The following is a 16,208-nucleotide window of genomic DNA, read 5'->3' as shown; positions in this document are numbered from 1 at the left end:
CCTTTCAGCTATGAAACTACTAAGAATATACTGAAAACAAAACAATTTAAAAGGCAATTGTGCTGTAAACTAAGGAGAATAGTCATACCTGTCATAACTGAATCCTGGGTCACTTCTAGCCTATGAAATATTACACTTAAGTATGAATATACATCAAACATGAATCATGACAACCTAATAGAAAGCAACACAGTAGACATCATATTTGCATATCCTGAAGACTCAGCAGGTGCCTGCAATTTTGAATTGCCATGTCCAATTGTATGCATTTGCTATCTTGATTTCCTTCTGTTTCCACATGTTAAGTAATCCAATCCTTTACAATATTTTAATTCCAGGTCGAGTAATATGCAAGCAGATACAAGATATGCCTGCCTGTATCGAAGAAAAACTAAATAACGCACAAATTTGGAATATCGTAAGGTAAGACATAATATCATGCCCATGTCCAATTGTATGCGTTTGCTTCCTTGACTCCCTTCTGTTTCCACGTGATAAGTAATCTAATCCTTTACAATATTAAAACTACAGATCGAGATATATGCAAGCAGATAGAAGATATGCCTGCTTGTGTTAAAGAAAAGCTAAATAATGCAAAAATTTGGATATCATAAGACATAATCTGACGTATACATCAGATTACACAGCTGGGTTCCCACCAGCAGGACTTGATTGTGTATTCAATAGATAGAAGATATGCCTGCTTGTGTTAAAGAAAAGCTAAATAATGCAAAAACTTGGATATCATAAGACATAATCTGACGTATACATCAGATTACACAGCTGTGTTCCCACCAGCAGGACTTGATTGTGTATTCAATAGAGGTCGAAGTGCCTTTACAATAATACTCATGTTTGCACGAAAATCAGCTTCATACTGCACACACAAGGCAGCAACTGCTGCCAGCTGTTTCACATGATGAAACATTCAAATACAGAAGTCAATAAACCATAAAAGATACTCTTATAGATTATAATGAAAAGACATTCAATCAGATGCCAAGAGAGAAAATTACACCTCAATTCCAATTCCAGAACTACTAATAGATTGAAAGTGGGAGTATGTGAGGTGTCTTCTGGCAATGTTACTATGTTCCAATTAGAAATAAATCTTTGACATGGACGTGATACGCAATAGAAGAAAACAGAAATCAGAAACACCTTTTTACCATAGGTCATTGCTATTTTAACCAATCCATTATCATTTGAGGACAGGGAAAGAATCAAAAGTTACAACAAATATATTTCCAACGTAAACTCTTCCTCAAGAGTAAGATGCACAAATAAATACTATATTTGAAAAGAAAAGAAAGGATGACCATCTACAGGTGCATTTATGTCTAGATAGATAAAACACTTGAATATAAGTGACTCGCATATATGTATCGCAGATACAAGAGAGGAGCTAACTGAAAGCCTCATGAGCATCTCAATTGCAAGAGACTGCAATCTGCTTCATTATTGTTAGATTTTTGCTAGCATCAAACAGGTGTTCTAGTCTCTAAGGTGTCAGAGAGATTAAAGAACATGAGATCTCCAATACCCAGCAATCGTTTTGTCAGATATGGCTCCGAAACACCTTAATTAAATTAATTGACCAGATAATTAAAAATTGCCATACTCTAATTTAGGAAAACAGGTTAATTGAAGTGAATTAATTGAGGAAATTGACTTATGCCCTAGAGATTTCCAAAAATGACTTGGATCAAGTCTAAGATGAGCCTAGCCATTGATCACAATTAGATCTTGGTCACTGGTGCTCCAACGAGAGATTGTACGAGCAAATCGATGGGGCTTGGAGAACACACATCGAATGAGCAAGGGAGCAGGGCAATGCGAACTTCCCAGTATTCAAGGAAGGAAGAGTTCGAGCCAGCAAAGCATCAGTGAGAGGATCAACAGAGATTGGAGAGAAGGTTTCCACTAAAATTTGCAGAGGCTGAGTATACCAGCATGAAGGTTGTGTGAGTTTTTCTAGTGCGCAAATCTGGGCAACAGATTGCTTTTCCAGTTGTTGGAATCAATTCTAGAGGTCAGAGCGAGTTGCCTAGTGCAAGTGCAGGATCAAGGTTGCGGGAGAGCACCCCCCTCCCCCCCAATCCGCTCCCAAAGCGCACTCCCATAAAAAAAATTGTTTCCTACCTTTGCGGGAGTGATCGCTCCCATACTACTCCCGGAGCGAATTTTTAAATCGTGGAGCAGTACAGGAGCAATCTCTCCTGACCGCTCCTGCGGAAAGAGAGGTGTGCACAATTTTTTGTGGTGGAGGGATGGGAGCGGCCAAAATAAACAAAAGTCCTCCCCTCCCACAATGCATCATTTGCATGATTGAGAGAGCAAGAGAGGGATTTTAGAACTTGAGTTGAGGAGGTGAGTGAGAGGAAGATTGAGAGGGTTGCTTGAGGAGCTTGCAAGGGAGCTTGGGATTGAAGACACAATTGGAGAGCCAAAGAGGTAGGGTCTAATCCCATTCTTTTTATTTTTCCATGTAGCATTTGTGTTTTTTATATGTTCATTGTTGAATGAAAGATGTTATCTTCTCTCTTTCCCATTCCCATTCCTCCTCCATTTTATCACAGGCAAGAAACTATAACTCCACCAAACATGATGGGTATATGGCCTAGCATTCTCATGTTGGTTCCTTATTATGTTATGATGGTGTCGGGGAGCAAAAGGAGGAATGATGAAGATGATGAAGAAGTGGGTAGTGGTGGATTAGGAAACCTTGGAGAGGAGGAGTACCAAGAGGAAGAGGAGGAGGAGGATAATGAGAGTGGAGATGATGATGGCAAGAAAACCAAAGTTGACCAAACCCCCTTGTGGAAATATGTTACTAGGCTTTCAGGAGGGAAAGGGGGTGGAACCACTAAATTTACATGCCCCCATTGCAAAATCACTTTCACGGGTTCATACACCCGTGCCAAAAAGCATCTTTGTGGGAAAATGGCATGGGATGGAAATAAGCAAATAGGAATCAAAACTTGTGGAAGTGTGTCAACACAACAAAGAGCCAAATACATAAGGGAAGAGGAGGAAGCCCAATACAAATCTAAAAGATCAAAGGGTGACTTTGAACATGACACCACTAGCCCACAATCACATAGACTAAAAACTCCATTAGCATCCACCCATGGTAGTGGATACAGCAAAGGCACAGACATCCCTTTAAGGCATAGAACCATATCAGATTTCCTTGATCAAGGGTGTAGGGATGATGTGGATGCAAAAATAATTGTTTCTCTATGCATGTGGGATACCATTCAATGTTCTTCGCTCACCTTATTGGCATGAAATGGTTGGCGCCATCAATGATGCCCCTTGTTGAAGAATGTAACTAGTGTTGGTCTTCATAATTGTATTTTTCAAAGAGAGAAAAATAATTTTTTTATTGTAAATTTGACTTATTAAAGCATGGGTTTCATGCTTGGTCAGTGGTTAATAGGTCTAGCCTTCATTGAAGGCTTCTAGGAGTCAAAAAGTCAAAATGTATTAGACCCAGACCCTCGGGAAAAGGAGAGTTATTTTCATGTATCTTATGCTCCTCCATCAAGTCGGCCTCCACACCTTACAAGTCAGTCTCAAAATAACACACTCCAACCACTATATATAGCAAATGAAGTCGACCTATTTGGCATCACTTCGATCTGCAATTTGATCTACAACTACAAGGAGAGAGGAAGTGTGAAATACTTAAAAGAAGGAGAAGAAGGAAAGCGAAGGGGATTAGAAGTTCAAAAAAGATCAAAAAGTGTTATATTTTGCCATATGTGAAAGTAGAATGAGATTTTGTTGCAAGGTCGAAAAAGAACATATTTTGTTGTTGGACCAGAGATATAGATTACAATGTGAGTCCATTGTTTTGGAGAGTTGGGCTATGTTGATGTAACTACATGGAGGTTGGCTTGATGGATGGAGGTAATTTTGTGTCATGGTCAAAAGAGGTCCTGGACTGTCTCACTTTGATTTGGTTCTACTAGTAAAAGAGTTTGACTAGGTTTTCCCCTTCTTAGGGGTTTTACCCTGGTTGTGTGCCTATCTCTGGTGTCTTTCTAATCTTCTTGTTTGGTATCTGCCTTGATGATGAAAAGAACATAATAACAATAATGAAGAACAAAATAATAATCACAAGAATTTGTCAAAGTATAATAGAAATCAAGCTACTAAACCTAGTCTATATGCTACCCTAGATTTCTCAACACCCCTAAACGATACAAGAGCCCTCGATATGACAAAGATAGAACTGTGGGCCTTGATCATGAAAAAGCCAAAATAACACATGCTTTGGGCAAATTGACAAATTCTTGGAATGACTATGGGGTATCCATTGTATTTGATGGCTAGACAAATGTAAAAGGCAAGCCATTGATTAGTGTTCTTGATGTGTCTGCTACTAGTGCAGCCTTCCTTTCAGCACATGATTAGTCAAAAAATTTCAAAACTGCCATTAGCATTGCACAACCATTACTTCAAACAATTGAAAGTATTGGGACATACTATGTCATCCAAGTCATCATCAATAATGCTTCTAATTGTAAGGCATTGGGAGCAATCATTGAGGATAAATACCCCAACATATTTTGGTTTGGGTGTTTGGTTCACACAATCAACCTTTTGATGCGTGATATTATTAAGAACAAGGAACTTCAATACAGATGAATTGGTGATTTGTACGAGCGAGGCAAGAGAATGATAAAATTTATTACCAATCATAGCAATAACATGGGATTTTCCATAGTCACTCAAGGTTGGAGCAATTGAAGCTTGGGAAGACTATACTTGCTAGCTATTACCTCACCTTTGTTGAAAATTGTAATTAGGTTTGGTCTTCATAATGACATGTAATTATGATCTTTGTAAATGATGAAAAGAAGTAAATAAAATTATTATTGTAATGCCTTGCTTCATGGGTTTCATGAGCAAGAGGTTTATTTTAGACGGCTCCCATTGAGAGCCTTAGGATTTGTCAAAGAGTCAATGTCATGTATGGAGAAGGCCTACTTGGGATATGTCAAATGTATTCTAGTCTATAGGGCTATTAAATAGCCCTCCAAAGACGAGCATGGTTCTCCTCTTCATGTCGGCTTCTAGAAGGAATTACAAACTCATGTTGGCTTCTAGAAGGAATAACAAACTCATGTCGGCTAACAAACTCATGTTGGCTCACAATTAAGGGACACATCCCTTCGTTGTATACATGTCGGCCTATACATATGGGAAGACTACTATATATAGGCGTGTAAGGTATCCGCATTTCCACAGTCCAGAAATTCGCATGTCTCTGACATTTCGGTGAACAGTAGCAGCGAACAGGTTCGGATCACCTCTAATTCGGATATCCATCTCAGTGAAGCCTGCATCTTGAAGGCTATAGTTCGAAGGCTACAATTCTGTGAGAGGAAAGGGAATTCAGATCCCTCTAAGATTCAGATCATAGTGACAGTGAGAATGTGACAAGTTCGAATGTGTAGTTATGAAAAGGAATGCATATAAATTATGAAAGGGACAGTGTGTAGGGTGATGAGGTAGACAACAAGGATATGGGTAATCACAGTTAATGAGAAGCTCGAATCTCTCCCAAAATTCGGATCATAGAACAGAAGACAAGTTAGATGTATCTGTGAATTCGGATTACAGTGACTAAGTTCTAATCAAGTCATTACATGAAGTTCGGATCTCTGTCTCAATAGAAGTCTCATATCAGTGTGACATGACAGTTAGTTGCTATGATAGAAGATGATCTCAGTTTATGTTAATGCTATGTATAGAAGAAGGACGAAGTGGAAGAGTCAAGAAGAAGGTTGACTGTCAAGAGGACTTGTGTCTTGGTCTTGGAGTGGCTAATAAGTCAAGGATCTTGGTCTTGGTATTCATCAATTGGAATCTCTATAAGAAGAATTTGTGTGGGTTTTCCTCTCCAAGAGTGAGAGTTTTTGGCCTTGGCATATAGCCTACATTCTGGGTCTCTTGTGTATTTATGTTATGCATTGGTCACTGTTTGATGAAGAAGAAGAACACTAATAATCTAAGAAGAAGAAGATCCTAATCTAAAGAAGTAAAAAACATTCACAAGTAGTTACTGATTGAAAAGAAATCACCTAATGCTAATGCCCTAGATTTCTCAACATGGTATTAGAGATAAGGTGTCAAAGTCAAGGAAGGACATCTTATCAAGGGACACTCAAGGATCAAATCTCGAGAAAGGTATCAAAGTGAAAATTGAAGGATATCAAAGCAAGTTGAAGGACCTACATTGTAGATGTATCTTTGAATTCGGATTACAATGACTAAGTTCGAATCAAGTCATTACATGAAGTTCGGATCTTTGTCTCGATAGAAGTCTCATATCAATGTGACATGACAATTTGTTGCTATGATAGAAGATGATCTCAATTTATGTTAATGCTATGTATCGAAGAAGGACAAAGTGGAAGAGGAGTCAAGAAGAAGGATGACTTCAGCAAAATCACATAGAGAATCATTTGTCGACGTGTTTCGAACCAACTAGTGTGGTTCATTGTCAGGACAAGTTGAGGAACTAAGCGATCAGTTAAATAGTGCATGCAGGTCCTTCAACGGCTATATGAACGGGCAACGGTTAAAAAGACCCTTAACGTCTAGATTAGACCAGGGCCTAGGGGAAAGGGCCAAGGTTCGTTAAATTATTCAAATAATATAATAATTTCTAATCATAATTAAAGAGACCATGGTTCAATTTATTACCACAATTATAAAATAGACTAGGGTAGGTTCGTTAAATTATTCAAATAATATAATAATTTCTAATCATAATTAAAGAGACCATGGTTCAATTTATTACCACAATTATAAAATAGACTAGGGTAAATTTTTACCCTAGTCTATTTTATAATTGTGGTAATAAATTGAACCATGGTCTCTTTAATTATGATTAGAAATTATTATATTATTTGAATAATTTAACGAACCTTGACCCTTTCCCCTAGGCCCTGGTCTAATCTAGACGTTAAGGGTCTTTTTAACCGTTGCCCGTTCATATAGCTGTTGAAGGACCTGCATGCACTATTTAACTGATCGCTCAGAATTGTTCCTCAACTTGTCCTGACGATGAACCACACTAGTTGGTTCGAAACGCGTCGACAAATGATTCTCTATGTGATTTTGCTGAAATCATTCTCACAATCAAAGTATGGATCACAGAAGTCTAAACTCTTTAAGAAGGATGACTGTCAAGAGGACTTGTGTTTTGGTCTTGGAGTGGCTAATAGGTCAAGGGTCTTGGTCTTGGTATTCGTCAATTGGAATCTCTATAAGAAGAATTTGTGTGGGTTTTCCTCTCAAAGAGTGAGAGGTTTTGGCCCTGGCAGATAGCCTACATTCTGTGTCTCTTGTATATTTATGTTCATGCATTGGTTATTGTTTGATGAAGAAGAAGAATACTAATAATCTACGAAGAAGAAGATCCTAATCTAAAGAAGTAAAAAGCATTCACAAGAAGTTACTAATCGAAGAGAAATCACCTAATGCTAATGCCCTAGATTTCTCAACATGGTATCAGAGCTAAGGTGTCAAAGTTAGGGAAGGGCGTCTTATCAAGGGACACTCAAAGATCGAATAAATTGAAGGATATCAAAGCAAGTTGAAGGATCTACATTGTAGAATCAAACCCTAGATCAAAGAAGGAAGTCTACTTCAGAAGTCTTGGGATCATCAAATAATCAAGGCCAAAGCCTTATTTCTACTCAAGGCGAATATATCTACAAATCAAGGCAACTAAAAATCTACACCAGCAAGAGTGTTGGATCCTATAGTCCTTAGCAAAAGACCACAAAGACCCTCATCAAGATGAAGAGATCTACAAAGCAAGGCAGCGCAAGTATAGACATCCAAGAGAAGCATTTCTAGGACTAAGATCACATCATCTTGGAGAACCTAGAAGCATTTTTGATTTGCACTCATTCACCACTGAGAAGTCAAAGTATCTTGAAGACAAAGAAGGCTAGAAGGCATTATCATCATCTTCAAAAGCTATAAGGAAAGCTCCCTATCATTGCAGCAAGGATCCCCTCCTTATCCTTGAAGAAGATCATCCGAGGAAGCATCAAAACATCCTCATCAATCACCATCAACAAAGGAAGTTAGATCTAAAGGCGTTGACATCATAAAAGGAGCAATCTCCTTTATTGAAGAAGGGATTTTCATTTGGAAATAGATCATCCAAAAGGAGCACTAATACATCTTCTTCAACAACCATCAAAGTGATCAAGTTGAAGATTTCATTTTCACTTGTTAAGTAAGTATCCTTCATTCTATAATCAAATTTGGTAAAATGACTTCGTTTTGCAAGGAGATCTATAAGCTGGTTGGGTCATCGAAATTCCTTGCATGGAAAAGGAGGATAGACATAGTCCTCGAAGAAAGTGAAGTCATTAAACATATCAATGAAAAGGTCTCCTCTGAATACATGGAAAGGGATTCTTATGAAAGGTCCCCTCATATAGCAGTACTGGAGACATCAAAGAGATATATGATAAGTTGGGAGAACTATTCTCTGAAGATGTGATAAGAAAGATCATTGAAGGTATCAAAGGATAAAGGGATATCTTCATAAAGATCTCAACTCCAAGATTTGGGAGAGATAATTTCGGATAAGGAAATGATCTCCTTTGTTCTAAATGCACTAACTGATGAACAAGGTAACAAATGTCTATGAGGACAAGAAGGCTATTCTATTCAACAACTTGTGGTTTCTATGCAAGATAGAAGAGGACAGGTTGAGGGCAAACAATATTTAGACATTTGTCAAAAGGAAAAGAAGAACATAGTTAAGATTCAATGCTATGAGCATTACAGGAAAGATTGTCCTAAGCTCAAGTAGGGCAAGAACAATAAAGATAGAAAAGAAGTCCATTTCACCAAAGAAGTAGATAAAGTTGAAAGAAGGAAGTCCAAGGAAGAGGAAAAGCATTAGAAGTAAGAGCTTGTGACATCACCATAGGAAACATGAAGGATGTCTGATAGTCAACTAAGAAGGATATAGCTCTTGAGAACCTCACTAGAAACTAAAGGAAAAGAAGAAGTCATCTAGGACAAGGCTCATCATACATCAAAAGGTAACATCTGCTGGATAAGGATATGAAAGATCCTCAAAGCTCATTGATGGAATCTTCATCGGAAGGTTCACCAATCGAGAAAGGAAGCAAGTGTTTCATCAGGAACTCCAACTTGTAGAATTCATGGGATGAAAGTATGTTGACATCAAAGATGAAGCAGATCAAGGGGTTGAAGCTCTTTTCAATCAAGGAAGTTACTGAAAGAAGCCTAGATGACCTAAGATAAATGAGGTATGTATGATTGTATTCAATATTATAAAGTCATGTTGTATGGTTGCACGTAACATAGATCATTGCTCAACACTGAGAAGCATGATCAAAGGAAAGGAATCTCCTCCTATGAAAGGTTGTCGAAAGGCATGGGTCACACTAGATGAAATCAACATAATATGTCCTCATTTGAAGTATGAGGTGGTTGACTACAATTGAGGAACTCTGATTAGAAGCTCCTGGGAAAGGAATGAAATGTGTGAAGAAAGGAAGGAAGAGATCGTGAGATATACAACCATGGTAAAGGCAAATCAACATCCTAGAAGAATTGACTAAGAAATCTCCCGGAAAGATATGAAGACTCTGATGGAAGTCTAGAAAAGATGGAGACACTTGACAATGGATATCTTTGGGAGATGTGTCAACATGTATGTAGGATGTTGATGCACATTGGAAGATGTCGTGATGAAAGACCATCACAAAGGTAATTTTGATTTAAGTGTTCATTTCTTATTTTGAATAAGTATCTGGATGGGCTTATGCAGGACTGCCAAGGGAAGGATTGTGGATGTCTTCCTATAGGACCATGTAGAAGGATGTAAGATCTTTCTGAAAAAGACAACATGAAGAAGGCAACATGACATGAAGCAAGACCAGATGTAGAATAATGGATCACTTTCTGATGAAAGTAATGATGACATCACTGACTCATGGGTGAAAGTGATGGATGGTATGTGCCCTATGAAGAAGCCACAAAAGGTGAAGACTCCTTGACAAAGAAATTCATGACATCAGAGGAAGGAGCTCTTCAAGCAACTAGTTGAGGAGCTGCTATAGGTCCCTAATTAAGAGGGAGCCTGAAAACAAGTTTCTTGGAAGAAAATTGGAAATTCCTAAGCCAAGAGGGAGCTTAGGTACATTCCTTCTGTAGGAATGAGTAAATTCCTTTATTGGAATAGAGCTTAGGTTCTCAGCACAAACTTCATTGAGGACATTTGATGCCATGGAACATATTTTTGTATCATATTTCTAACCTTATCCCTTGTCATTTTTGTTTAATTAGTTTTATTTCAAGAATAAATTGTCATTTATGCTCTTAGAATAAATTTTCATTTCTTCATTTCTATACTTGATTCCATTTGATGATATTTTGAATGGATATTGTTGATATATGTCTTTTGTCGGTTGATGCAAATTCCAGATTCTTGCACACTATCACTTTGTGTCTTGCATGCATCCCCATATGGAGCCAAATGTTAACCACTAGAGTGGCATCTGACGATTATATGAAGACTCCATGCCAAAGGATGATCCAGAGGACACTTGTACCATCAGATATCATCAACCATAAAAAAATTTAACTCTACTTCTATCTTTTCATCATCTTTCTTGTACCCAGATTCCACACCCTACGAGCAATTGTAATAAGTGATACTAGTAATGATGAGTTTTGAGTTTGTAACAGGCCTAGGATGTTGGGACTCGATCAGCAAACGAGTACACCTTGGAGTGTTTTTTTATCTGGTTAACTATCCCTTCTTTTTCAGAGGCAGATAATTTTCAGGATTTTTTTACTCACATTTTACCCCAAAGTCGGGGTGACGGTTTGAAAGTTGAGCCCCTAACACATCTTAGTGTCTAGAATCGGTATATTACCATATTAGATCACACAAAAATTTCATGGAATTTGGTTAGGTCTAGGTAGTCATTTTTTAATTTTTTAAATTTCCCACAAGTCAAAAATTGCAAATAAAATTGTATTTAAATTGTAATAAATGTAGCCTACAGAAGTTGTATGGAGTATGAGTAATCAAAATTACACCTCTCACCCTCAACTTTCTACCATAACACGCTTTGATGGGTTAAAAATGTGTTTTGAACCCTCAAAACCCACTTTTTCTAAGTTTAGTGGGAAATCTGGCAATTAATTCAGCCATCAATTAAATAAATAGAGAAAAATAAATATCCACACATGCTAAATGTTGTGGAAATGAGTTGGAAAAATTATGGGGGAGTTAAAGTGAAGTTCCAAGGTGATGTGGACTCCTAAAATCATGGAAAGGACATGTGTCAAATAAAATCGAATTTCTGGCATTAAATGAGAAAACTGCTTAGTTGGAAATTCGAATTTGTGAAGTTAATGTGCATTTAGGAGAATTTGGGAGAATATTTGGTGGAGATTTTTGTGGGAAATTGTCCCCACATGGGTTACCACCCATATACACTTGTCATTCCATCATAAAATTCGAATTTGGCACATAAGGGAAGAACAAAATGATGTCCACTTGCCAAAAATTGATTTTTACACTTGGCATTGGAGCTCCATTCAACCAATTCGAATCTCTTTGGGATTGTCACCTCATGCAACTTGTTTAATCACTTTTACATTGGAATTGGCTCTCATAGTTCTATATAATAGAGCCTTGGGCTCTCATTTGTATCATGTAATACAAGCTAGTCTGCTTGAGGAAACTCTGCGGGATTGTATTCACTACTTGCAATATAATACAATAGTCTTTGCAGTAAAGCGTGATGGTGTTCTTCTCCTTGCATGTGTGGTAAATTCTTGACTTCTTGTTATGCTTCTATTTATTTCCTCATGTCATTATTTCTTTCATGCTTGTTTCAAGTTATGTTAGTATGCAGCTATCTCATATTAGCATAAGAATTAATTATTTGCTTTAGGAAAAGAAATCTTCTAGTGGATAATAGATGTATCTCTAGGAATTCTTTCCACTGCACTTATTTAATTTCATGTCGATTTAATGATTTGTGGTGAAGTTTTGTAAATGAATCATTATTTGGTCAAGCTTTTCAAGCGTGAGGGGAAATTCTCGGAGGAATCAACCCATTCTTGAAAAATATTCAAGGAGAATCCACATGTTTTGAATTCCAAAGTCTCATCTATATCTTATTTGTGTCTTGCAGGGATTCTTTCAAGTTTCTTAAAGCTTTTATTTCTTGAATCAAAATATCAAACTTGGAAAAATTTATTTTTTTACGTATTGTACTTCATTTATCAATATTTGGCTATTTCAAAGAGCTAAGTCATGGCTAGTCAAAGAGGAGAGCTTTCTCATACTCTTTGGCCTAGCCTCTTGTAGATTATTTTTGTAGCATACTTTGTTGTCATCTTGGTTTAACATTTGAGTTATTTTTGTATCCTTTTAAGAAAGATAGTTTCCATGCTTTGATTTGTAGACTTATTCATCTTGAAAGCATTTATAATATCTTGTGCTAACAATTTAGTGTTTCACTTTTCAGGGTTATTTTTGCTTTCCATCTGAAAGCATTTTATTTCGTTTTAAGCAAAATACAATTTCATTTCTTAAAGAGCAAATACTTGGAAGGCATTGGTTGTTTTTGTATTTCATGCTTACCTTATGATGGTTATTGCTCATATCAATTTTTTTGCTTCTAAATCTTAAAGAGATAATCTATTTAACTCTAACAATTCTTCGAGAAACTCACTTCTTTTTTAAATTAACTTTTCATTAAGGACCACCCCCCTAAGCTAACCTAGGAGAAGGTAGGTGTAGGCGGCAGGGTCAACAGGTCATACTCTGTGAATACCCAAGTGGAGTATGTACCTTGAGAGACAATGACTATGGTGTCTATGAATCATTGGTCTCGCCAACATTGTGCTCTGATCATGTGGATAGAGGTTTTAGTCAAGGCCTTGCTATGTGACAATGTTGGTTGATATGATGTTAGACAGATGGGTTACTAATCTGATTCTTCTTATGAGAAATTCTTCAGATTGAAAATGACTAGGTACCATTATGAATACCTCCCTAGTTAAGAGGGAGTGTTGAAAATTGTAACTAGGTTCGATCTTCATAATGACGCGTAATTATGATCTTTGTAAATGATGAAAAGAAGTAAATAAAATTATTGTTGTAATGTCTTGTTTCATGGGTTTCGTGAGCAAGAGGTTTATTTTAGACAGCTCCCATTGAGAGCCTTAGGATTTGTGAAAGAGTCAATGTCATGTATGGAGAAGCCCTACTTGGGATATGTCAAATGTATTCGAGACTATAGGACTGTAAAATAGCGCTCCAAAGACAAGCATGGTTCTCCTCTTCATGTCGGCTTTTAGTGGGAATAACAAACTCATGTCGGCTCACAATTAAGAGACACATCCCTTCGTTGTATACATGTCGGCTTATATATATGGGCAGACTATTATATATAGGCGTGTAAGGTATCCGCATTTCCACAGTCCAGAAATTCACATGTCTCTAAGATTTCGGTGAACAGTGGCAACAAAGAGGTTTGAATCACCTCTGATTCAGATATCCATCTCAGTGAAGACTACATCTTGAAGGCTATAGTTCGAAGGATACAGTTCTATGAGAGGAAAGGGAATTCAGATCCCTCTGAGATTCAGATCACAGTGACAGTGAGAATGTGACAAGTTCAGATGTCTAGTTATGAAAAGGAATGTGGATAGATAATGAAAGGGATAGTGTGTAAGGTGATGATGTAGACAGCGAGGATATGGGCAATCACAGTTAAAGAGAAGCTCAGATCTCTCCCGGAATTCGGATCATAGAACAAAAGACAAGTTAGACGTATCTCTAAATTCAGATTACAGTGACTAAGTTCAAATCAAGTCATTACATGAAGTTCGGATCTCTGTCTCGATAGAAGTATCATATCAGTGTGACATGACAGTTCATTGCTATGATAGAAGATGATCTCAGTTTACATTAATGTTATGTATCGAAGGATGAAGTGGAAGAGGAGTCAAGAAGAAGGTTGATTATCAAGAGGACTTGTGTCTTAGTCTTGGAGTGGCTAATAGGTCAAGGGTCTTGGTCTTGGCATTCGTCAATTGGGATCCCTATGAGAAGAATATGGGCAAGTTTTCCTCTCAAAGAGTGAGAGGTTTTGGCCCTAGCTAATAGCCTACATTCTGTGTCTCTTGTATATTTATGTTCATGCATTGGTTACTGTTTGATGAAGAAGAAGAACACTAATAATCTAAGAACAAGAAGATCCTAATCTAAAGAAGTAAAAACCATTCACAAGCAATTACTAATCGAAGAGAAATCACCTAATGCTAATGCCCTAGATTTCTCAACAACCTTCAGACGCCTTTTGAAGGTAAGTGAGTCATTGGCTAGCATGGTATCAAGTCAACATGAAGGTATTAAAGGACAGGGCTCGAACCGCACCTGACAGGGAAGGTTTTGAAATGGTGGAGACTGCCCTTGATGGTCTATTTTGGGCACGTGTGAGGGATGGTTTGCAATACACCAAGCCCATTTATAACATGATTCGTTTTGCAAATACTAATGCACCAGTGATTGGGGAGGTGTATAAGCAAATGGATAACATGTTGGGGCAAATAAAATATATTGTTCAGCCAAAAAATCCCAACTTGTATGATCATATTTATAATTTTCTGTGTGCATGGTGGAATAAACTTAATGTTCCACCACATGCCTAGGCATATATCCTTATGCCAAAATACTACTCTCCATCTTGGCTGGGAAAGCCTGCACCTGTGGGTGGGGTTAGGACCAAACCCCATACAAATCCAGAGGTACAAAATGGGTATATGACATCTTTACACAAGTTGGTCCCTGACATGGAGGGGTGTGCTAGATTGTTAAAATTGGAAACCAGGGCAAAACTTCATGTGGGTCATCTTATTCATGGCTAATAATATTTTTATTAGATTCCTCTCGTCGAGAGGTGTAGGATTGATATAAAGATCATCCAATTCCGATAAGTATTCATGGAGATATGAATTTATTTTGATTATGGAATTATTATCAAGCCGACCTACAACTCATGTAGGCTCAGAAGCCCAACAGTCGCATCTATTCACCCACCAACGTTGTGTATAAATATAAGAGGACTTTTCCTCATTTAGACTCACTCATCTCATCACATCTCTCTCTCTCTACTGCGCAGATATGAGTCTCTTCTCTACTGCGCTGAAATGGGTCTCTCTCTCTCACACATGTGAAGCCGGAAGCTGCTGAAACTGAAGCTGCAACTGCAGAAGTAAAGATTGACTTGCGTGGCCTAGAAGATCTCCTCTTTGGAACTGCGCTGTAGGTTCATCTGAACCTCCTTTGAAAGCCGCAACTTTTGGTGGTGGAATGAAGTCAATCCGACGAACGGTTTGCAAGATATCGACTGCCCTAGTTTGAAGCCGGAAACTGCTGAAACTGAAGCTACAACTGCAAAAGTAAAGATTGACTTGCGTGGCCTAGAAGATCTCCTCTTTGGAACTGCGCTATAGGTTCATCTGAACCTCCTTTGAAAGCCGCAACTTTTGGTGGTGGAATGAAGTCAATCTGACGAACGGTTTGCAAGATATCGACTGCCCTAGTTTGAAGCCGGAAACTGCTGAAACTGAAGCTGCAACTGCAGAAGTAAAGATTGACTTGCGTGGCCTAGAAGATCTCCTCATCTGAATTGCGCTGTAGGTTCATCTAAACCTCCTCTGGAAGCCAAAACTTTTGGTGGTGGAATGAAGTCAATCCGACTGTCAGTTTGTGAGATATGGTCTGCCCTAGTTTGATAATGAAGCCGCTAATGTTGATGCTACTGATCTAGGGTTTGCTACTGCTGATATGAATCAGATTTATTGTACTATTTCTCTCTGCTGAATTATTGAAGATGAAAGAAGATTTGATCAAAGGGTTTCCCCACACATTGTGGGGTTTGTCCCTGGCTAGCCGCCACATCTTGTGTCTCTTGTCTTGGCTTGTTTTCTGTCGATCGTTTAATGTTCTATCTGCACTTTACTTTATGTACATGTGATTGCTAATCGGTGGAATATAATAAGAAAAAGAAGTAAACTGTTATAAGCATAGAACATACCATAACTTAACATAGATTGTGTGGAGAATTAAGCAAATACTTCACTCAAACTAGAGTGTTTGGTTC

The 16,208-nt window shown here is 37.8% G+C and overlaps 1 protein-coding gene across 5 annotated transcripts in view; it reads right to left on the bottom strand.

Annotated features, from left to right (window-relative positions):
* Positions 1-230: 230 nt before the first annotated feature.
* LOC149249873 (pto-interacting protein 1-like) overlaps positions 231-16,208 on the bottom strand; it is a 218,144-nt gene continuing 202,166 nt past the window's right edge. For 4 of the 5 annotated variants that reach the window (XM_089458815.1, XM_089458816.1, XM_089458812.1 and 1 more), the window contains exon 9: positions 231-907. In XM_089458815.1, coding sequence (XP_089314941.1) covers positions 776-907 — 132 coding nt within the window. In that variant the 3' untranslated portion in view covers positions 231-775. The remainder of the gene's footprint in view (positions 908-16,208) is intronic. The other variant, XM_089458813.1, reaches the window with a different exon arrangement.

This window comes from Pinus tabuliformis, chromosome 7 (assembly GCF_031772625.1).
Source record: "Pinus tabuliformis cultivar Carrire ecotype Pingquan chromosome 7, CPIR1, whole genome shotgun sequence".
NCBI lineage: Eukaryota > Viridiplantae > Streptophyta > Pinopsida > Pinales > Pinaceae > Pinus > Pinus tabuliformis.
Note: the sequence above shows the minus strand (reverse complement) of the source record. Positions and strands in the feature narration are given on the sequence as shown.